The following is a 22,778-nucleotide window of genomic DNA, read 5'->3' on the forward strand; positions in this document are numbered from 1 at the left end:
TGAGACATTGTGGCTTGAATTCTTTTATTAATATTATTTTTTTCATGACCAAAATAACATAATGCACAGTGAGGGGCCTACAGGTTACAAACTTCACATATAAGAAAAAATACAATAATAAAAAAACAACACATTTTTAATGGCTCGTTGTCAAGGTTATTTTAGTTCAACACCTGCAAGTGACCACTAGGTGTCACCGTTAAGACTGATAGCCTCGAGCCTCGACACAATATGGCACATGCCTCGATCTCAGAAAGTAAAAGTTCCTGTTCAATAATTAGTTCTATCTCCTGGCTGATAAACTGTGCTAATTAGCAAATACAGGTAATTGGAAGTTCAAAATACTGAGGACAAGAGCGGCTTTTACTTTCTGAACCTGGACTTTAGCTCTGCCAACGAGATAGAAGTAGCTGACTAAAGTGCTATACACTGCTTGTATTCACTAGGCCTATTTTTCACATATATAACTGTGTTCGGTGTTGTCATCATGATCATCAGCACATTCAATAAATTCTCTTAACCTATAGCTACTTTGCAAGAATTGTAAATTGGTCCTTATGAGTAGCTAATAGGATTCTGAAAATATTATAGGCATAAGATATTCACTTGACTCTGATGTGGCGACTGGTATCAAACATACTACAATTTCAAGCAAGTAGGCTTTAAATCAGATAAACAAACATTTCACTTGAATATCATATTGCCACAGTAAACTAAATTCATTTGTAAATGATGTAAGTATGAAATATCCCGGTAGCGTTAAATGTATAACCCACACTTAAAATCTTTAAAAAGTTTACCAATGAGTAAATATTACCCATTATTTGGTCATTGATTACATAACCAATAACAAGTGCAATTAAATACTTCAAAGATCAAAGCTAACTATATTAGCATAGTTAAAGTTATTTCCTCTTGAAATAATAACACATTACATAAAACAAAAGAACAAAAAACCCAATAACAACCAAAATCAAATAAGTTAAAATTGCCGAATGTGTTCAGTTTATGTACATACATGCCTGTATGCATGGGACAGTCTAACTGTAAATAAATTCACAAATCAGTGTACATATTGTAAATAATATGTGAATATTATCATCCCTCCTGTCATTTTGCTGCAAGCTCAAGTCTGTTGGACAGAGCTGTTAGCACCTCATCAAACTTTGAATAACGCTCATCTTTAATTCTTTCCACTCCACGTCTTCCCCAAAGGAGACGCATCTGAAACTCTGTGAGGAAGACCTCCCGAATATCCGCCTCCTCCTGAAACCCTGAAAAAAAAAAAAAAAATCTGAAATAGGGAACATTATTTGCACATGATCTATTTTTATTAATAGCATGCAAATTGTATGTTTTGTGGACTTTATTCCAATGTTTTTTTACATTATTATACACCAAAAAAAGGTTTTCAAGCAGTACCTCGTTCAATTAATATTTTTTTTGTTCAATTCAGTTTACTATTATTTGTTTTATTTTTCAAGTTATATATTTTTTTGTTCAAAACATTGCTAAATATAAATATTTTTCATTAAGATGTTACATAATCTTACATAAGAAAAAAATAGTTTCAACGAATATACAATTTCAGGGATATACACGGGCCAGCGCATGGGCATTAAACACAATTCTCGACCAGTGACAGTCACAAACAATAATTTACTTCACATGCAGGCACAGGATAAAGACCACAACGTCAGTCAGACGTTGGATTTTGGTTGAAATTGAAAGTCGGGTTGAAGTGTAAATCCAATGTTTGTTTGACGTCAAGCTCTAACGTCAAAGTCGTTGAATTTTGGTTGGTATAAACCAAAAAGGTGAAATACATGGCCGTACACTTATTACCAGCTTCACTTTTAACTAACCAGATTTACTTTATTTCATTTCAGAAATCATATTTTGATTTTAAAGTCACCATGATGGTGGCTAATGTTTGCTTTAGTTGTACTCTTGACCCTTTAATATAAATTTTTCTCTGGCTGCTATACATGTGTGTTTATTAAGCACAATTACAGCTAGAAATGCTATGAGATCAGGTGATGTTGGCTGTTTATTGATGATATCATCATGTAATTGCCTGAATCCTTGATCTTATCAGGGTTTAATGCTTTGACTATTTGACTAATGCTTGTGGTTTAATATTCTGTCCTTCCAGAAAAACGCAGAGTTTTTTTGTGATTGTTGTGGGCAAAAATCCTTGATTACGCAGCCCGTTTTCTTTAAAAATGCGATGGAATATGCGGGATATTTATGCAATTTTATGCGATGAAATTGCGGGAACTTGCATAAACTGCGGTTTGTTGAAAAAGAGAAAAAAAGTGATTCCCCCAACACCCTGTTCTCACTAGGCTACTACCTTAATGTAAAGAGTCATTTCTTATTACTTCCTTTGATAAGCAAGCATACTACATCATAAAAAGTGCTGGGAATATTTAATTTCTAATCTTCAATTTCAGACTATAACGAGTGTAAATAAGGTGTGGCCCCTTTAAGAGCTGCGCGCTCCCTGTTGAATTGTCTGCAGTGTTATATGTGCGCCTCAAACACCCCATGTGTGTGGGTAATTTCTGTTTGATGCTACTTCTTTTATCTTATTTTGTTTATTAAGTAATGATGTGACGGTAGAACGTGTGACAGTTATACGAGTTCGATTTGTGAGATGTCAATCGCCTCCGTGAGTCTGTCTGGCCTCTGCAATAACTTCAGCTGTGAGCTATATCCTGTCGCATAATTGCGTCACTTCATAACGTTCCCATGGAAACAGGGGGAAATGGCTGCTCTTGCGTGAAGCAAACACAACATTTTTCAACTTTCTGCTAAGATATATGTGACTTTTTTGCAACGAAAATGCGAGGATTATGAAATCATGCTAACCCCCCATATTTTGCATGGAAATCGGCAATTTATGCGGCGAAAGTGCGGCGTGTTTGAAAAAAATGCGGCCCCCGCATAAATATGCGGACTTTGGCTGATTTTGTATTGAATTTAGCGATCGCATAATCGCGTTTTTCTGGAGGGACTGAATAATGTTTTATTCATAATATAAGTCATTTGTTACTACAGCATATCTAGCAGTGTTATCACATAGCATATTTGTTTTTAAAATATTATTTAACACACAATAACCTTTCATCTACAGCATTACTTAAAGCTCCACACAGCACACAGACATCAAGAAACAGCATATGAATCTCAACAATGGTGACACTCACAAAATATCCAGATAATCAGATGAAAAAACAAACAAAAAAAAAAATCCAGCTGCATAATTTATTAATGCCACAATGCATGCTGGGAGATATGACAAACGCTAACCAACATCATGGTGAATTTAAAATACTACCATTGATTTCATACAAAATGGAAATTAAATAAAGTAAATCTGGTCAGTAACAAGTGAAGCTGGTAATGCTGTTTAAGTTGTTTACTAATCCTCGGCTGAGATCTTTTGAGAAGTTTTGTTTTGATTAAATCTATATATTTTTGTTTAGATCAAAAATAGATTTTTAATTAATTGACTTTCTTCAACATGAAAAATGTACTTTGAAGTTTTACAAAATCATTTTCATAGACATAGAAAATATTGGTTAGGGTAAGTTATTTATTTTTCATTGGTTCAAGTTATAACATATAGATGTGAACCATTACCCTAATTTTTTTAATTGGATGAATGAAAAGATTTTTTCAGTGTATGTGACTTTAACCCAAGTCACAAGGTACAAATAATATAAATGCAACCATTTATCGTCTTAAAAAAAGTGCAGCTATACTAAATCACCCTACAATTCAGTAACCATTACAAACTGTTTATGTTATAGAGCATTACCCTGCAGTTTGGCCTCTGCATTAGCACTGAAGATCCTGCCATTGCACGCAATCGTACGTGCAGCATTCAGATGGCTCAAGACCATGGCCACTCCAGTGTCTGCACTTTCCCATGACTCAGATTCATCAAGAGTCACGACACTCCTTTCAAGAAGAGACAGCAGGGGAAGCACATGGGGAAATGTTGTCTCTGTGGGGTCACTTATCTCTGAAAGAGAGTCATTGGAGAATTTGAAATGGTAAGCACACAGAATCTTTAAAGGGCTATAATCCTTTTTCACTTTTTTGAACTTTAGTTTGTGTGTAATGTAGCTGTTTGAACATAAAAAAAAGATCTGCAAGGTTACAAAGCTCAAAGTGCACTCCAAAGGGAGATATTTTACTCAACAGAATCCACTGTCCAATAACTACAACAAACGACTCATTTGGACCACAGCGCGATTTTTCCAGTTACCCATTTAAATATCCGTGCCCACGAAACACACACAAAAGGGGACGAGGCCTGGTTGAGCTGCATTAAAGAAGGCAGTGTTGTTGTTATGCCAAAGAGACACTGTCTTTTTCCCCACCCCATTTACAAAACTCTTTTGTTTGACCTTCCTACGGCTGATGAGTGGTTACAATTTATTTTAAACATAGTTCCTGAACATTACAACCATAATGTTTGTCTGTGTGCTGCACATTTTACGGGGAACAGCTTCCAGAATCATAATGCAATGTGTATGACCTGTGAAACAAGATCATACTCTAAACATTCTTTTCAGTATCAGTTTGCCTCTATGTCTGTGTGTTGCAGCGTCTAAGTTCTTTCTGAAGAACTACATTCAAATTTTTTCCGCTTCATTTCGTGCCTAACAATGCCTGCCTCTCTATATATGTTGAATGCTGAATACTGTTCTAAATTCACTGTAAACCATGACCTTTTGGGGCTTATTGTTTTAATTTGTTTAAAAATGTTGAGGGAACATTCAAAAGTAACACTTTAATGTTTTTACTAAAAATAGAATGTACCCTTAACGCTCTTATTTTTATTTTTTTACATTTTCATAATTTAATGCAAACGTCAGTCCATGAACTTTGTTTAACAGAACTGTGTAATATGAATTACTTTAGATGATTAGTATGTGTGAATATTTACCTTCTCCATCATTCATCATCCTCATTGAGGGTCGAAGGGTTTTCTCATAAAGAACAGCACTTTCTGTATACTTCTGACGTAAAACCGTCCATGTCTCATCCAATCGAGCAATCTGAAAAAAAAGCAGAAGACTTCTGACTTATTAGAACATTATAAAAGGTCACAGTGATTTTCCAGGTAAGACATGTGGATCATGAAACAACATTCCTGTCTGAAAATTTAGTATTAACCCTATCCCTACCCATAACATATCCCTAAAATCAGAGGGAAATTATAAACGAATAACACTGAGGTAGAAGCCCTTTATTCGTAAGCTTAAACTTAAAGGGATAGTTCACCAAAAAAAGAAAATTCTGTCAGTATTCACTCACCCTCATGTTGTTCAAACCCCGTAAGACCTTCGTTCATCTTCAGAAGACGAATTAAGATATTTTTGATTAAATCTAAATTAATCAAACGATGAGAACACTTTTTGTGCGTGAAAAAACAAACAAAAATAACGACTTTATTTCAACTATTCATTTCCTTCTCTCTGGGCCTCGAGTTTAACAGTGTATGATCTGTTGTTGTACGTCACACGCATCACACACATGACCAGCGTGGGCAAATAGTGAGCCTATAGACCTTATTCAGAGCAGCGCCATGACAGATATGAAAGTGAGGCTGTGAGGGATAGACTTACCGTGTTTCCAATGGCATCCGCAGTAAAAAGCAGAATAAAGCGGCTAGATTACTTACAATTTTCCACAGCTTACATTGTCGGGAGTTTTTTGTCAACTGACATTTCTTTGAAAGATATTTTTCCAGTGTTTCATGAGCAGAACAATCCGAAAACACATTCAATAACAGTACAGCCCATTGAAGAGATGCAAGTCTATCCCTCACAGCCTCGCTTTCATTCTCATTAAAAATCAAAGATGGCGGATCAAATCATATCATAACTGACTAGAGGCCCAAAGGAAATTAATTAATAGTTGTTTGTTTTTGCGCGCAAAAAGTGTTCTCATCGTTTGATCAAGATAAGATTGAGCCACTGTAGTCACTTGGACTATTTTAACGATGTCTTTAATAACTTTTCGATGCCGACAAGTTTCAATCCCTCATGAAGCCTATGGACTAGTATGGAAGAGTGATCCAGCTCTCAGATTTCATCAAAAATATCTTAATTCGTGTTCTGAAGATGAACGAAGGTCTTACAGGGTTGAAACAACATGAGGGTGAGTAAATACTGACAGAATTATGATTTTTGGGTGAACTATCCCTTTAATATAAACTGTAAACTTGCCCCTCAAATCTGATTGGTTGATTGGAATGTTGTTCCAGGATCAACAAAGAATGTTGATGTTGTAGTTGGTGAAATCAGGTTCAACCTTTAGGTCCATCAGATTGCTTTATAATTATACATTTTTATTTATTAGTTATTTACTTATACATATTTATTAAAAAAATCTTTATTGATACACTTGGTTCAAGAGAAATGCTTCCATTTGTCTTCTAACCTGTGGTAATTCGAGGCATTTCATAACTGTGGCAAAACCAAACAAATTGGTCAAATTGTTTTTGAGTTCAGAGGCCAGACAGATGACTCTGTGCAGGAGGGTGGCTCTCTCATCAGCACTGCCAGTGCAGCCCAGCAGCTCTACAGCAAACATTATGGACATGGTGTGGAACCTGACGGGACAAGGAAGAGTTATTTGGTAAATTTTAATTTAACATAGAGGCTGTCATCTCAATGGAAGCATTTATTGGACACAGTGGTAACCAAACCTTTCAAGCAGATCTTGGCGGAGTTGATGTCCATGTGGGAGGGTAAGGAGCTCCATTCCCGAACTCACCCCCAACCCTTTCATCATATCATCAGACATATCCAGAATTCGAGCAACCTGCAGAGTGAAGATGAGCAATCTTGTTAAGAGCATAGTGCAGTGGACATTTTACTTGAAAAAAATGATCATATTAAATTATTCAGAGGATCCAGAAAAGTTTTGCAACAAAAATAATACTAACCTAGGGAAAAACCATAATATATATATATATATATATATATATATATATATATATATAATGGTTTTAACTTTGGTTATATATTAGGCCTGCACGATTTAGGGATTTTTTTTAAATCAAGTTTTTATTTCTAATAAAAATTGTGATTTACAACTTTTTTACAACTTTTTTTATATATATTAGAAATATCCAGATTAAATGTATTTAGTATTGAATAATAATAACAGCAACAACAAACGCAATGATAGCAATATAATAGGGCAGCATTATTTGGGGACATTTTTTACAAATCAAATTTATTTCTGATAAAAATTGTGATTGTGATTAATTTTTTTTTATTAAGTTCTAGTTTTACTGTGCTTATTTGTAGAGCTGTACAATTTGGCCAAAAAGTTGGTGATTATATACATCACTCTGACTATAGAATAATTATAATAATAATAAACAAAAAAATATATTGTAATATTTCAATGTAAAATAAAAAATCTGGATTTAAGAAACAATAACGCTAATAATAAAACACTTAATTATGAGCTGCCTGTGTGTAAATGCAGCATTGATAATCTCCATAAAAGCCATATTGCTATTTTGGTTTTATTTTGATAAATTCAGCCCTAATGAATGTCAGTTATTTTAATCCATGAAAAATAATCTAGTGTATAAAATCAAACCTACCATGCAGTCAGCTTTGGTAATATACATGGCCATTGTCTTTATGTCAACTTTAAACAGGACATCCTTCACTTTTTTTAGCATGTTGGTCTCCAGAGGTTTATTTTCTGGGGGCAACAATGGTGACTGGTACATACAAGGCCTGAAACAGGAAACTGTGTCTATGGTGAAAGGCATTAAATAATCCTCATCGTACTCCTCTCTGCGATCCAAAGTCTGTATCTCATGTCTTACAAAGGGATGATTTGTAGTAACAGGGTCAGTTGGAGAAATCGCTGGGTCATTTTGTGGATGGTTCGCTTCTCTGTTGTTTTGATGGGAATGTGTCAAGGAAGACAGAAGATGTACTGTTGGTTCAAGATAAATGAGAGTGTTTTCAGGGGGGGATGAACAAAGCCGTATTTCACTGGAACTTTGCAGAACAGGTGATGAAGGGACTATAACAAACTTCCTGTTTTCGGAGGGGCTTCGTCGACGCCTGGCCACTAGAGAAAAAAAGCAGGTGTACAGTCACAATGCTATTCTCAGATTGTCTGGTTTTAATTGATTTGATGGAAACTGAATCTTACATGTGCTCATTAATATGGGGGAAGTCGACACTACAAGGCGTTGCTCTACAGTGCCATCAAAACTTCTCACCACGTCACTGTGGAATACAGTACAGGACAATCAATGATTATTAAAACAAAACCCTAATCATTTTAAAGGGTGAGATTTATATATATTCTGAAAAGATGAAATGTGTGATTTTAAAGGTATAGTTCACCCAAAAAAGGAGAATCATTTACTCACCGTCTCACCCTCATGTTGTTCCAAATCCCTAAGACTTTCATTCATCTTCGGAAAATAAATGAAGATATTTTTAATGAAACCTGAGTGATTTATGTCCCTCCATTGACTTCGATGCTTCAAAAAGGTCATAAAGAAATTGTAAAAAATTGTGTAAAATTAAGCGACATGGTCACTTTAAGAGACATGCTCACTTTATATGCGAACAGATTGAATTTAGGCTTTTTATTCACATATAAACATTGATCAGTGAACATTAACAGAAGCTCAACCGAACCTGTTTTGAACCTCACTGGTTCTCGCACATCAAGTGAACATGCTTGAGCTTCTGTTTAGCAGATCTGATGTGTGTGCTGATGAAGGTTTATAAAGTTTATAACTGTTCATCATATAGAGCAATCGTGTCTCTTCAGGAACTTTGTAATAAACCGCTCAATTAATATGGGTTAGTTTTACAATCTCTTTTGAACTTTTTAAAGCGTCTAAGTGTTAGTTGTTGTCAGAGACATTCAGTTTTTTGTTCATTATGTTTCACTATCATGGACTTTTGGCTTGAAATTCTTAATTTCCTGTATTCTTTGTTCATGTTTCCCTCTCTCATTTGTTATTATGGTCATTCGTTTAATCATCGCACCTGTTAGTCATTTTAATTCATATCTGTGTATATTTAAGTCCCTAATTTTTCTGAGTCGCCAGTACTTGTGTTAAGAGGTAATACGAGAACACACTGTTATTGTCACGATCACCAGTGAGAATGCTCTGTGATTACCACTCCCCCCAGACAAGCAGCACACTATCACATACTCCATTCCCCACAATTCTTTGCCCGGACTAATCAGCCATGATTACATTCACCTGTGTGTAATTACCTTTTGTTTAGCTCACACTATCCACCTTATTCCTGACGTTCCTTACTGCGTTTTGAATTATGGGTGGCACTTCTGGTTTGGGGAGCTTCCATTCAAAAAGACTGAAACGAATGATTTCAAATCATAAGGTTGTTCTACAAATAAAGCTGATCCGTCAGTTTGACTGGATGAGCTGTCAATTTTCCTTCATGATTTATTTTCAGACATCATGAGAATAACGTTATACTGTATTTTAACGTGACGTTATAACAAGAATATCTATGGCAAGAGTTCTTTTCAGTCGCTGCTTTCTTTTCCTCAAGATGATTTTTATTTTCCTTTGCAATCCGCTGTAAAAGTAAAAAGGACAACATACAGGCTACGGCACATTTGTGGTCTGTTCTCCCGAATTTAACTTACGATATTCCATTAATAATAATTCACTGGAATTTTTCTCAAATCCTCACATTTCTTTCCAGGTTTGTTTTCACAGGTAAATGCAATTTATCTGTCAAAATGACGGGAATCACTTTGATATAGTGTCACGTAATGCTGAAGTTAATGAACATTTTTGATTAAGGCTTGTTATACAAAACAGATATTTATTTGCCCACTACAATGATATTTAACCAAAGACTCTTATGGGGCTTTTTTTTGGTCTGTTGAAAGTACCTTGTTGATTCTTTTAAACTTTTAAATTTCATTTTAATGTTCGATGGTTAATCATTAATGGTATCTTTTTTTGACACTTTTTTAGCGTATTGCGTTCATAGAGTGAACCTTTCAGTGATTGTTTACATCTTAACGGAAGTTACGCCCATTCGCGACAAAGCGTCATAGGGCGTAGAAATAAGGTGGATATAAGCCTGGTTTTCTCATTCATTCCCTGTGAAAGTCTTGCCTAATGTTACTCTGAGCATTCTCTCTGGTTTCATGTCTCTTGGTTCTTGAATGTTTGCCTGTTACCCAGCAAACAAATTTGGGTTCTGGGAACATTAGTTTTTGGTTCCCAGAACGTTCCTAGAACTTTCCCTTAAGGTTAGGGGAACATTCTCCTTAGGCAATAAAAATGGAACCTAAAAATAACCAACATGGAACGTTCATTTAACGTTCTTGTTTGGTTCCCCAAAAAATAACATCATGGGACCATTCGGGAACGTTCTGTGTTTGCTGGGTACTTAGATTCCCCCTTTGCCTTTGTCCCCTCTCCTGCTTGTTTGGACTGGCTTTCTGTGCTTGACCCCTTGCCTGTGTTTGGATTAGGGATTACTCAAAAGCTGCATTTGATCTCAACCTTTTTGTCTCAGAGCAGTTCGTAAAAGATATGTCACTTGATTTGTTTAATTAAATACTTCTGTGGACTTTCACAGAGATTGTGACTGTTGCATAACTGTCAATGGAGGGCAGAAATCTCTCAGATTTGGTAAATATCTTATTTTGTGTCAAAAAGATGAACAAAAGTCTTACAATTTGGAGTGACAAGAGGATGAGTAAATGAGGCCAGAATTTTCATTTTATAAACCTTTAAATAGGTGTGCTATGTGTTTAACTGACCAATGGGGGAATAACAGGATTTTTAGAAATGTAAATAATCTCTGCGAGTCCATATAATGCAAGTGTACTGGACCTCCAAATTTGAAGCTTCAAAAACCAAACAAAGACAACACGACAGTAATCGAAGTGAAACGATAGGTGTGTGTAAGGAAAATACTATTATTTAACAATAAGCTATTACTTCTGGCCAACTGTCACATGATTGTAAAACTCACACATGCTTCACCAGCACTTCCCGCTTGACTCGACCCATTTGACAGTTAGCTGGAAGCATTAGTTTATAAGTCTCATACTTGCATTATCTGGACTCACAGAGAGCATTTAAAAAATCTGTGTTCATCTGAAGAAAGAAAGTTATATACATATGGGTGGCATAAGGGTGAGTAAATGGGACGAGTCATTTCTTTATTGGGGATAAGTATCCTATTAAGGCTGAGAAATGAAACACTCCAGCTCAAATACAATCATACAACTCACCTCTGTGGTCTTATCAGCTCAATTTCCAAAGCCTCCGTCACAGTTATGCTCTCCCTCTTCTTCTGGCTTCCTTTCTGCCTGGTTGGTGAGTTCACTGGGCTGCTCTCCACACTTGGTAGCCCAAACATGGTTTCTAGGTGTCTTAGTGGAAGTGTCCTGTAAACTGGTGAGTAAATCAACGCACCACTCTTCTTTGTCAGAGGCCTTTTACTTCCAACATAGGAATGAACCAACGTCAGCACAGAATCAAAGGTTTCCTCCTCCAGAATATACTGCGCTCGTGTAGATGCGTCATAAGATCTGATCAGAACCTTGCTGATGAGGAAATGAAGAACATTCTGGTTCCACTGGCAGGTTAAGACATAGTCCCCAATGCTACTGAGGGAGTCACGGACTAGAAAGTCCCCGTTCTGTTGCACAAGAGACTCAGACACCTGCGAGAAACAAATATTAAGTCATATGGCTTATTATATCACCGTGTAATTTGAGATGAAATACTAGTCAAAGCAAGAACTTGCAAAAACGTAAGGATACATCCAACAATACATTTTCTTTTTACAATTAAAATCTCACCTCCCAAGGTATACGACCATGGTACCAGCCATGACTTGATAAGTTACTGCTGCTCAATTTCAGCTCTTTCTCCAACTCCTGCTTTAGTTTGTCTGATGGGGAATTCAGTTGGCATTTCTCTTTAGAAAACTTAAGGAAATAGAGCAATGATGAAAAACCATAAGAATAAAGAAATCATTAGCAACCTCCTATGAAAGCGCTGTCTCAGGTGGATCACATTTAAAGCAGTTCTGGTCGATTGTTAAGGTGACATATCTGTGTTTACAGTTTGTAATAGGCCAATATATTATCACTGACAACAGTGTGGAGTCTTAAAAGCATCAACTAGCTCTTTTATCCAATATATTTATGTTCATCTGGAGCAATAAAACTGATATAGGTTAGCTTAAATGATGGGAAAATGTCCTGAATGTTAAATAAACATTGTGCAAAAGACAAACGACAGTAATGGTGAAAAGACTGCCTTTGTACTAGAGGCTACAACAGAACTACCAGTGGTATAATGTGAAGCATCTCTATTTAAATGTGAGCCCATTTTCAGTTGCCCTAAACAGCAACATTTGGCACAGTTGGTTGCCTACAGTAACCCTGTTTGTCCTCAACCATTCTGAAGACATGGGCAGCAGTCTAAGCCCCTTTGTGTCACCCATCCTAATTGAATTAGAGTTTATGGCTAACCTCTCAGATTCCTTTGTGACTACCGCTTTGTGAGGGAATGTCATCAGAAAAGCAAAATAAACTTAATAGCTATTGAAAATTCTGTCATAATTTACTGTCAAGTAAGTTACAAACCTGTATGGCTTGCTTTCTTCTTTGGGCAACACGAAACAGTTTGTTTACCATTGCCTTGCATTGTATGGACAAACAATACAATGGAAGTCAATGTGATCCGAAAATGTTTAGTTACCATCGTTCTTCAAAATATCTTCTTTTGTGTTCCACAGAAGAAAGAAAGTCATACAGGTTTAAAACAACAAGTGGGTGACTAAATTATGGCAGAATTTTCATTTTTGGGTGGAAAATCCATTTAAATTATCTGCATGATTGAAAGCCATTTCCCTTAACAATGTCACCCTGAAATTTGTCAAAGTTAATATATTACATGTATCATGCAGTAGCCTACCTTTACATAAACACCACCATTTTCCATGGGACACGAATGCCTGTAAATGCAGGAAAATTATCAAATTATACCAGTGTGGCAACTAATGTCAATTATATCAAAGTAACTTTTTTTTGTAATGCAACTTCACATTATAGTAAAGTGGCTCCAAGGCAGGAAATTCTCAAAAAAACAAAACAAAAAAAAACATGCTGCTCTTTCCCATGACCACCATATCCTTTGTGTATTATAAAGATGCCGTTACACAGTTCAGAATATTAACTGTTGGACCACAGACACAACTGACAACACCCAGTAACAGCCTGCAACGTCCATTCCCAAACAAAAAGCCTCCATGCCAGACAGCCTGAATATCTAAGAGATTACAACACCAGTTCCCTCTCACGGTTTCACAATCAAAAATGTAACCCTTCTGGGCAGAAAAAACAGCACATAAAAAACAAAACATTCCTCAACACATGGTGTTCACAGAGAGAGTTGGCAATAAGGCAAACTGCTTTGTATTTATAGTTTCGTTATGGTATATATATGAACATGGCATAAACGTATTAGAAGACACTTTAACACCTTACTCTGTCTTCAAAACAACTTACAGCAACTATAAAATAGCCTCCTGGATTCTCAAAGAATAAAGCACTTATAAAGCACTTTTTAGCCTCAGACACAAATACAACATGCGATATGATAGAAAGAGGATGAGCACATACTGTGTTTTGGTGTTTTCCTCTGTGAAATCATTATGGAAATTAAACATTTTTGCAGTAGGCCTATATGAAAACACATAATTAAACATGTCAGAAGACATCTTACTCCAATAATTGAATTCGTTTACATTATAAAGCAGTCCCATAAGCAACTTTTTAACAACCATAAAATAACCTCCTACCAGAAAGAGATTTTCACCAAACTCATCCTCCTATAGATCTTATTAGACTCAGACACTTCACTTGTTCAAGCTTATACGAGGGTCGACACGACAGGATGAGGATGAACACGTAGGCTACTCTACGCACTCTGTCAGTCGCTCTGTTTTCTTCTGTGATCTGTTCTCGCTGTGATGTTTATAACGGAATCCCAATGGAACTGTAGGAATGTCAGACTCAAAAAGCGGAGCGCGAAAACACATTTCCAAACAACAGTTACATAATGAGCAGCAGACTGACTCCCCTCCCCAAAACGAAAAACCTCTCTCCTCTCAGACATCCAAACAAGCACCACATCATTATAAACACAAATATTTGCAGACACTGTAACTTTTACTCTATCATGATGATGCGATAATACACAGTAGGCTAGTCTGTCTGTAGGCTACACAGAATGCAAATTCTACGATTAGTTCCAAAATTAGAAGTTCAACAACATTTAAATAATTTAACAACATTTCAAATATCTCACCTCGGGGCTCAATTAGAACTCTATTTGCTATTAATTTCTCTTTAATTCCATGTTTTAAAAGTAACTTCAACTAACATTAACCACTACTAACAGGGTCGTGAGACTTGGTCCAGCTGTGAGAGGAAGTCCATCATTATTGTCACAATATATTGACACGCAGCGCGTCTATTCTTTGCTACAAAGTTGCAGTGTCTCATGATGACGTCGTTTCTTTCTGTATCTTTCTCACCCCTCCCCCTCCAACTTGGCAACATCATACTCACAAAATGTCTGTTATTTTACGCAACAAGCTTTTGTTTAGACAGTTCAGTAAAACCAACTTGAAGTTCGCAGATGCCCATGGTGTCATCAGGTCATTGTTTTAAACCTTGAGCCAGTCTCTGACTGGCACGGCTTGCACATACACATTTGTGAGTCAAACTATTTCATTTTTTTGTGAAACATTATAAAGTGAATTTAACGGTGAGGTTTAAAAAAAAAAAAAAAAAAAATTAATACCCAAAACGGTCATATACCTTTTTTACTATGGGAATATCAAGCTGCACCAACCCCAGAAATGTATGGTATTTATATTAGGCGTTCATGTTTATGTTGCATTGCAATTTGCAATTTTGCTGCGGTTGGCATTCGAGTATTTTTAGGGGCAGGTATAATTACGCTGTACAAAAAATAAATAAATAAAAATCACATTTTACGGAAAATAACAACAACAACAAAAATACAGTCCTTTTCCTTTATTTTAAAATGTAGGCCACTAAAAACTCTGCAAAATTAAAAACAATATCCATAAAATGATAACTTTCAGAAAAATTTGATACAGGAAAAGAATACTCTATTATTTATAAACCGCCACAAGATGGCGCAAATGGACAGTTGGCGCCTTTGCTCACTGTAAAAATAAATAAATAAACACACACACACACACACACACACACGTATATATATATATATATATATATATATATATATATATATATATATATATATATAGTAGTGAAGAGTAGTTTTTATCATCTCAGATCCATTGCAAAATTAAAAGCGTTTTTAAGAGTAAATGGTTTGGAATGGATACAGTGATTCATGCATTTATTTCCTCCATGCTGGATTATTGTAACTCACTGTACCCTGATGTGGCTAAGTCCTCTTTATCTTGCCTACAAATGTCACAGAATGCTGCCGCCAGGCTTCTTACCGGAACTAGAAAGAGGGAACACTCTTCACTCTTCGCTTCACTGGTTCACTCTTCACTTCTGTAATGATTGGTTTGTCAAATCTAAGGCCATTAAAAAAAAAAAAAAAAAAAAAAAAAAAAAAAATCACTCCCAAAATTTTGGCATAAGCATGAGACACAATTAAATGACCCAGATGGTTATTTATCTGTATAATAGAATCTGGTGGTCCAGACACTACAACTAGAGTCAGTGTTAGACAATTAGCTGCCAGCCAGCATCTTACGTCCACAAGGCAGTTCAACAGAGAGTGTATGTCATAATTATCCCCATTTTTTAAAGCGAGATCATCCACATAAAAATAGAATGGAATTTTGTGCTTTCAAGGCTAAAGGGAGCAAATACATCACTGAAAAAATATTTTCATTCATCCAATTAAAATTTTTAGGTTATGGTTCACATCCATATTTTATAACTTTAACCAATGAAAAATAAATAACTTACCCTAACCAATATTTTCTATGTCTATGAAAAGTTTTTTTTTTTTTTTTAAACTTGGTACAAATTTACCAAGTAAATTTACAAGGTAAATTTTCCATGTTGAAGAAAGTCAATTAATTTAAATACTTTTTTTTAATCTAAACAATAATCTATAGATTTGATTGAAACAAAACTTCTCATTTAAGAAATATGATGTACAATGATGTATCATTTTTAAAAATAAATGTTTATAGAAATTTTAAACAAACAAAAAGATATGGATTTAATAAAACATGTTTCCCATCAAGGAACATTTCTTTATATTTGATCGATCCAAAATCTAATAAATAAAAAAAGACAAATAACTTTAAACACTTAACCAATTTAAACACATCAGCAATTTCAGTGCTCAAGTTTCATATTTTAACTTCAAGGGCTGCCAAACATTGACCTTACAACGGCCTTAAAGGGATAGTTAAATGAAAGTTCTGTCAGTAATGACTCTCCCTCATGTTGTCCCAACCCCGTAAGACTTTCGTTCATCTTCGGAACACAAATTAAGATATTTTTGATGAAATCGGAAAGCTGGATCACTTCTCCATAGGCTTCTAGGGGACTAAAACTTGACTATTTTAACAATGTCTTTAAAAACTTTTTGGGGCCGACAAGATTTAGTCCCTTAGAAGCCTATGTAGGAGTGATCCAGCTCTCAGATTTAATCAAAAATATCTTAATTTGTGTTCCGAATATGAACAAAAGTCTTACGGGGTTGGAACAACATGAGGCCGAGTGAACTAACTGCAGGGAATTAGGGAAAGAAAGTCCTTGAATATGTCAAATTTACTATGCAATTTTAATGCATGATTATTGTGAAGTAGTGGCTGTGAATTAGTGCTAACACAGGTGGTGTTTTTGTGTAAAGTGTACATTTTAGTGTAAACCTCTAAAGCAGTACTTTCAACTTTTTATTGCCAAATCATTTCTTGTTAAAACCTAAGAGCAGAAAATATCAGTGGCATAAGATAAGAAATTAGATCATGCGAGAAGATTCTTGAAATTCTAGGTATGTGTACTTCTTAGAGAGAGAGCGAGTGTGTGTGCATGTATGTACGGACTACAAAATGAGCTGGCCTTGATCTGGCATGATTCTGGACCAGATCCAAAACAGAGCTGGACCAGATCTGGCCCATTTGGGCCAAATCACCATGAAGGAATCCAGAGCTGGCCCAGTTCTGGTCCAGATGAGAAAACCGAACTGTGCCGGTATTGGCCCGTTGTGCCAAGAGAATTTACGACGTGTCTGGGCCAAATGATTTTTGCTATCTTGTAAGGACCCAACCAATCAATTCTCAATTGCGGGTGGGCTTTTATCTCTACTACTCCCGAACCAAATTAATCAGAAATTACTTTGCAAGTTACTTGCTAGGGATGATGTTAGGAAGTGCCAGTTTGCTATACATTTTTAATGATTACAGTATAGCTAAACTTCACCATTTTAGCTGTAGAATGCCACATGCAGTCGCCAATAATATTAAGAAATATGTTGACCTTTTACTTTTAAAAATGTTTAACGTTACAGATAATGCTTACAAACTTTGAAGGTTTTGAATACATAAGTTACATTTGTAATGGTGTAGCCTATTTTCATTTAGATGTGGTATTATTATTTGTGCAGTAGCTAAGATTAATTACTGCATAAATTAATTAAGATTAGTGAAGTAATAAATTCGTTTTAAGAAAAAAAAAAGAACAGAAATAGGCTAGCCAACCTATTAAAACATTTTGAATTAGACTGTCGACAGAATTGAGTGGTACAACTCGACTTTTAATCAGAAATGAAAGTGAAACTGTTGTTTTTATATGTCCAAACCTATTAGTATAATACTTTCCACAATGTCAGGTTTTAAAGCTTACAAAGGACAAAATGTAGCCTATAAGTTTTTGCACGTTTCTGCGCATGACACACAACAACTGAACCTCACGTCCATGGCAACAAGAAACAATTGCGTTTGTTTAAGTTTTTACTTCTCAGACTGTTTAGTTTAAAGCACGTAAAAAGTGCAATGCCTCCCAAAAAGAATGGAAAGGGGCGCGGAGATGCGCTATCAAATAAAAAGGAAGGTATTGAGCCTGAGCAGAAAAAACGCGAAGAATTAACGGAGAGTGACAAAAACTTTTATCGGGCTCAAATACGTGATTTGGAGGAGCGATTGGAAAGGTGAGAGTTCTGGCAAGTTATCACGACCACTGCCATTTTTGTTTATTTTGGTTACACGAGTTTTTAGAGGTTTTCACGATATTCAAATACCTCAGGATTTGAGAAAAACAACAACTCATAAACAAAAACGCATCTAGCCTACAGTAAAAACCTATACATCAATGGGAACACTCACCTAATGACGATGATGTCGATTTGACCACTTGAATGATGTATCAGTACGTTTAAAGATATGAGATTATAATCGAATCTTCAAAAATCAGTTAGTTGGTCAGTTGTTTAATTCATTTAGCTCATGTCTCTGCCTTAGAGGGAAATAAAATGAAGTAGACTTTGGATTATAATGAATAATGTTAATAATTAACCTGACAATATACTTAACCAAATAGCCCTCAACAGGAAGTACTTAGCCTATCTCATATGCGTGACCTTGTCTTTTTTTTTATTGCAGATACCAGCTTAAATGTGATGAATTGGAGGTTAAAGAAAAGGACTTATCCTCTAAGATTAATAATGTGGAGAAAGGGAAAAAAGACATAGTTCTCTACATGAAACGCACACTGGCTCAAAAGGAGGATGAAGTGAATGATCTGACTGAGACTTTATCAAGACACCAGCAAGCCCAAGAGGCCGAGAGAGAATCCTTTGAGTTACAATTGAGCATGCTTAGACATGAACTTCAGGAAACTAAGGAAAAATTCACATCGAAGAACATGACGCTTGGTACAAGCTTCTGAACAGTCACATATTAGCATATATTCAAAACAAATTTCAAATAAAATATATAAACATATATAACAAATTGTCACTAAGTGTGTGATACATTCTTAAAAATAAAGGTTCCTTATGACGGTTCCATGAAGAACTTTTAACATCCATGGAACCTTTTCATTGCTCTAAAGGTTCTTTGTATTGGGAAAAGGTTCTTCACACTAAGAAAAAAATAGAAATGTGTTTTGGGTCTTAGCTGTACTGCTATGTGAGAGTGAGGCACTATCATATTATTGACTAGTTTTATTAAATGCACCTTTCTACCTATCAAGATTGCTAGTGTCCATAATTAAAATGTTTACCTTTTTTGTGTTTAGCCGGTAAGCTGGCGTCTTTGGAGGACTTTTCTATGCAGAGAGAGAAGCTTATGGCTGAACGCAGGTCGTTGGAACAGCAGCTTCAAAATCAAAAAGAGGAGCATCAAGCACAAATCTATAATCTGGAGAAAAAAGCTATACTGGACAATGACAGGTGAGCATGTTCATACTTCATTCACAGATGAGGTGCCTTGTTAATTGAATGCGACTTGTTGAACAGTAACTCTTATTTATACATATTGTGCATTATTTGATGTCTGAAACCATCAGCATAGAACAGGAGATTGTTTCATCTTACACTAATCATCTATTTTCACTGAATGGTTGCAATGTAAAGCATTACAAAGAGGCATTTGTTTAGTAAACAAGTCGATCTGTTGCTTGGTATATATGTATAGTACTGCATTCAAAAGACACTAAGGTTCTTTCAAATCTTTGGACTCACTATATTGCAGAGATTTTTCATCTTATCAGTTCTCTCTCTCACACACACACACACACACACACACACACACACACACACACACACACACACACACACACACACATACATACAGACACAAAAGAACTAAATAAATTATAATATTAATAGTTTAAAAAATATGTGTACATTTCTGCAATAAATAGTCTCTCAAAAAAAATTACCATAATACTTTACAATTAGTTGATATTAGTTAATGTATTAACAAACATTAAAGTCAGCACATAAGTTGTAATAGTTTTTTCTTCCCTATTGTGACACATATCCTTCTCGCACAAGAAAAAATGTAGGGTGGGACTTGTTTGGATTGTTTGATCATAGAGTGCCGAAGTTACGACGTCACTCTGTAGGCCAAAACGCGGAAGTGAGTTAGCATTTTAGCACTACGGGTACCTCGCTCTAAAGTCTATGGGAATTTGTTTATGGATTTTTGCTAAATCGCCTGAAATAAGGTCTGTGGTGAACAAAGCCTCTAAATATTTTCACGTTTTGATCTATGACATAAAACACACAGTTATAACCTGCTTGTGGTTTATTAAACTTTATTGTGTCTGCTTTGTGTTTTAAAAAACTTTCTATATTCTTCAAAATGTATACATTTTGGATTAACTTGTAAAGATTATCTTGATAGACAAAACGTGTTAGGGTCACAACTCTTTGATAATCACAGCATCTTATTTTTTGTGATTTTCCAAAAGTCTATGGGAAAATGCATAGCTTTTCGATCGAGGGAACCCATGCGCCGCTAGCTTCCGAGTTGTTCTACAAAGTGATGTCATCACTTCGCACTCTGTGGTTTGTTATTGCTGTGATGTCATGTGAGTGACAGGCCCCGCCCTCACGCCAGTAAGCGTATCATCAGAGAAGAGAAATAAGTTTCTGCAAGAGGGAGGGAAAGTTATTTTAATTAAAGATTACGAGGGCAAATTAATAATAAAAAATTGTGTAAACATTTTTTGAAAAACATTAAACAGAATTACCCATTTTGATTGTATTGGTGACAGGCTAAAGAAAGAAATGCTGCAACATGTTGCTGCTGTAGCAGCTGAGTTCCGGCGGGTGTCAGACCAAAAGATGCCTGAGACGACAATGAGGGCCATGCAAGAGAACCTCTCTGTGACGGCACAACTCCAGCTGCTTTCAAATAAGACCCAGGAGCTGCTGAAGGAGAATGATGCTCTACGAGCAAGAGAAAGGCAACTCAAAATTGAGAATGCCGTTACAGAACCGCTGCTGCATGAAATAACCAAGAAGAATGTTGCTAATCAAAAGGTTACCATTTTAGCCAAAAAATACCTAGCTAACAGGGAATGTTCTGAGAACTTTGGATTACATTCTGGCAAGGTTATCTCAAAGCTATAAACAAACATTTTTCCAGTAACGTTAACTTAACAATTCTTTCAAAGTTATCTTGTGATTAATGACATACTCAAAACATACATGGAATGGTTTTGTCTTGAAACGTTTTAGTTGGATGTTCTAATTTTTTTCTCTGAACATTCTGAAACCTTCACATAATCAAAAAAACAAAACAAAAAAACAAAACAAAAACAAAAACAAAAAAAAAAACAAATGTAAAAACTTTTTTTTTTTAAATTGACAATTTTAATGTTAGGAGAATTTATTGAGAATGCTAGCAAAACATTCCTGGAACATAGTGTATTTTTTGTTAGCCGGGTACTTTCATGCATTTAAGTGATTTTTTTTTTCTTTGCTGTTTGAAACGGATATTTGATATATCCTAATGCTCAGATGAAACATAACTCTTTCTCAAGGTGGTCCATCAGTTGACAGAAAAGTGCAAGGAAATGCAGTCTGAAGTTGAAAAATGTGCCAAACTTAAACTGGAGCACCAAGAGCTGCTGGACAGTCATTCTGCAATATCTACAGAGCTTGATGCTCTCAGGTAAGACTCCTGAAGTTACTTATGAGTTAAATAAATGACTTGAAATACTCTATTTTAAAAGTGTCACCACCACTTACAGAAAGAAACATGCAACAGTTATAGAAGAGCTGAACCAAACAAAAGCTGAAGCCAAGACACACAGGAGAGAGTTTGAAGAGGAAAGGACGCTGAGAGAACAGATAAATACAGTTCTTGAAGAAGCAGCTATAGCGCTAAAAGAGGCCTTAACAGTAAGAGTGAACGTAAAGATACATTGTCATTATGTGCTTTAGAAAAGCAAATAAACAGTAGTCTTACTCTGCTTTGGTTACAGGAGGTCCCTAAAGAGCAAGACTCTGAACTGAAGGTTATTGTAAGACGAAATCAGATGATGCAAAAGCTGCTGGCTGTGCTGGACAGTGCTGCAGCTTTAGGAAAAGGCCCTGTTCTTACTGAATTGGCTTGCAGAAGTGATCTTAAAAAAGTCTGTGAAATGAAAAGGTACAAAATGTACTTCAATGACATGGAAAACATAACCATAATATAGTATGAAGAATCGATTATGGCAATGTGATTTAATGACTCGCATTCTTACTTTCAGCTCCAGACCAAGTGAACTCCAACAGAAATCTAATCTTTCTCACTTCGAAACTGGAGACCTGGGTTTGGTCCCTCGCAAAACACACACCACATCATCAAAGATGAGAAATCTCTCTAGGAGTGCTTATGCCTCTCCACATAATAAGTGAGTATAAGTAATGGCACATCAAACAAACAGTACAGACCGCATGTGACGATGTAATGGGCTGATGAATGTTTGAGGATGAGATTCATCAATGTTTAATTTTTTTTAGGAAGTTATCAAGTGAAAAATGACTGACTTTCTCATAGTCATACCTCATCACAAGCTTTGTGGGGAATTTTTTTTATTTTTTAGGTAATACCAAATTTAATTGTTGTTTTCATGCCTTGTCATTAGGTGGCAGTGTTGTATTATAAGGATAGATAAGTGAACTACTGGCTGAAATGGCAATAAAGTGTCTTTTGTAAAAGGAAAAA

At 35.7% G+C, this 22,778-nt stretch overlaps 2 protein-coding genes across 8 annotated transcripts; one reads left to right on the top strand and one right to left on the bottom strand.

Moving 5' to 3' along the window:
• Positions 1-7: 7 nt before the first annotated feature.
• On the bottom strand, positions 8-18,578 carry sh2d3cb (SH2 domain containing 3Cb). Of its 7 annotated transcripts, none has more exons than XM_039669110.2 (12): positions 18,441-18,578; positions 15,591-15,671; positions 13,004-13,043; positions 11,881-12,009; positions 11,308-11,741; positions 8,209-8,285; positions 7,643-8,124; positions 6,731-6,846; positions 6,463-6,634; positions 4,964-5,075; positions 3,827-4,033; positions 8-1,274 (listed from the first exon to the last, which is right to left on the bottom strand). In XM_039669110.2, exons 3-12 carry the CDS (start codon positions 13,028-13,030, stop codon positions 1,111-1,113), a joined length of 1,920 nt encoding a protein of 639 aa, XP_039525044.2. In that variant the 5' UTR covers positions 13,031-13,043; positions 15,591-15,671; positions 18,441-18,578; the 3' UTR covers positions 8-1,110. The 7 variants fall into 7 exon arrangements, with proteins under 7 accessions (XP_039525044.2, XP_039525042.2, XP_039525043.2 ...); XM_039669108.2 differs by lacking the exons at positions 15,591-15,671; positions 18,441-18,578 and adding exons at positions 13,711-13,770; positions 13,890-14,001; XM_039669109.2 differs by lacking the exons at positions 15,591-15,671; positions 18,441-18,578 and adding exons at positions 13,711-13,770; positions 13,907-13,995.
• cfap157 (cilia and flagella associated protein 157) lies at positions 17,908-22,778 on the top strand. The gene is made up of 9 exons (XM_039661686.2): positions 17,908-18,265; positions 18,717-18,988; positions 19,354-19,507; positions 20,839-21,106; positions 21,610-21,740; positions 21,820-21,970; positions 22,054-22,220; positions 22,321-22,464; positions 22,574-22,778. The coding sequence occupies exons 1-9, from the start codon at positions 18,111-18,113 to the stop codon at positions 22,593-22,595; spliced, it is 1,464 nt and encodes a 487-aa protein (XP_039517620.2). The 5' UTR covers positions 17,908-18,110; the 3' UTR covers positions 22,596-22,778.

This window comes from Pimephales promelas, chromosome 4 (genome assembly GCF_988280905.1).
Source record: "Pimephales promelas chromosome 4, fPimPro1.hap1.1, whole genome shotgun sequence".
Lineage (NCBI taxonomy): Eukaryota > Metazoa > Chordata > Actinopteri > Cypriniformes > Leuciscidae > Pimephales > Pimephales promelas.

Coding starts and splice junctions, on each gene's coding strand:
- sh2d3cb (XM_039669104.2), bottom strand. CDS start 14,129: ATGTGTTTTCGCGCTCCGCTTTTTGAGTCTGACATTCCTACAGTTCCA. Junction 13,044..14,007: donor CGACTGACAGAGTGCGTAGA/GTAGCCTACGTG, acceptor CTGCATTTACAG/GCATTCGTGTCCCATGGAAA. Junction 5,076..6,462: donor AATGCCTCGAATTACCACAG/GTTAGAAGACAA, acceptor CTTTTTTTTCAG/ATTGCTCGATTGGATGAGAC.
- cfap157 (XM_039661686.2), top strand. CDS start 18,111: ATGCCTCCCAAAAAGAATGGAAAGGGGCGCGGAGATGCGCTATCAAAT. Junction 21,741..21,819: donor ACAGAGCTTGATGCTCTCAG/GTAAGACTCCTG, acceptor CACCACTTACAG/AAAGAAACATGCAACAGTTA. Junction 22,465..22,573: donor TATGCCTCTCCACATAATAA/GTGAGTATAAGT, acceptor AATTTTTTTTAG/GAAGTTATCAAGTGAAAAAT.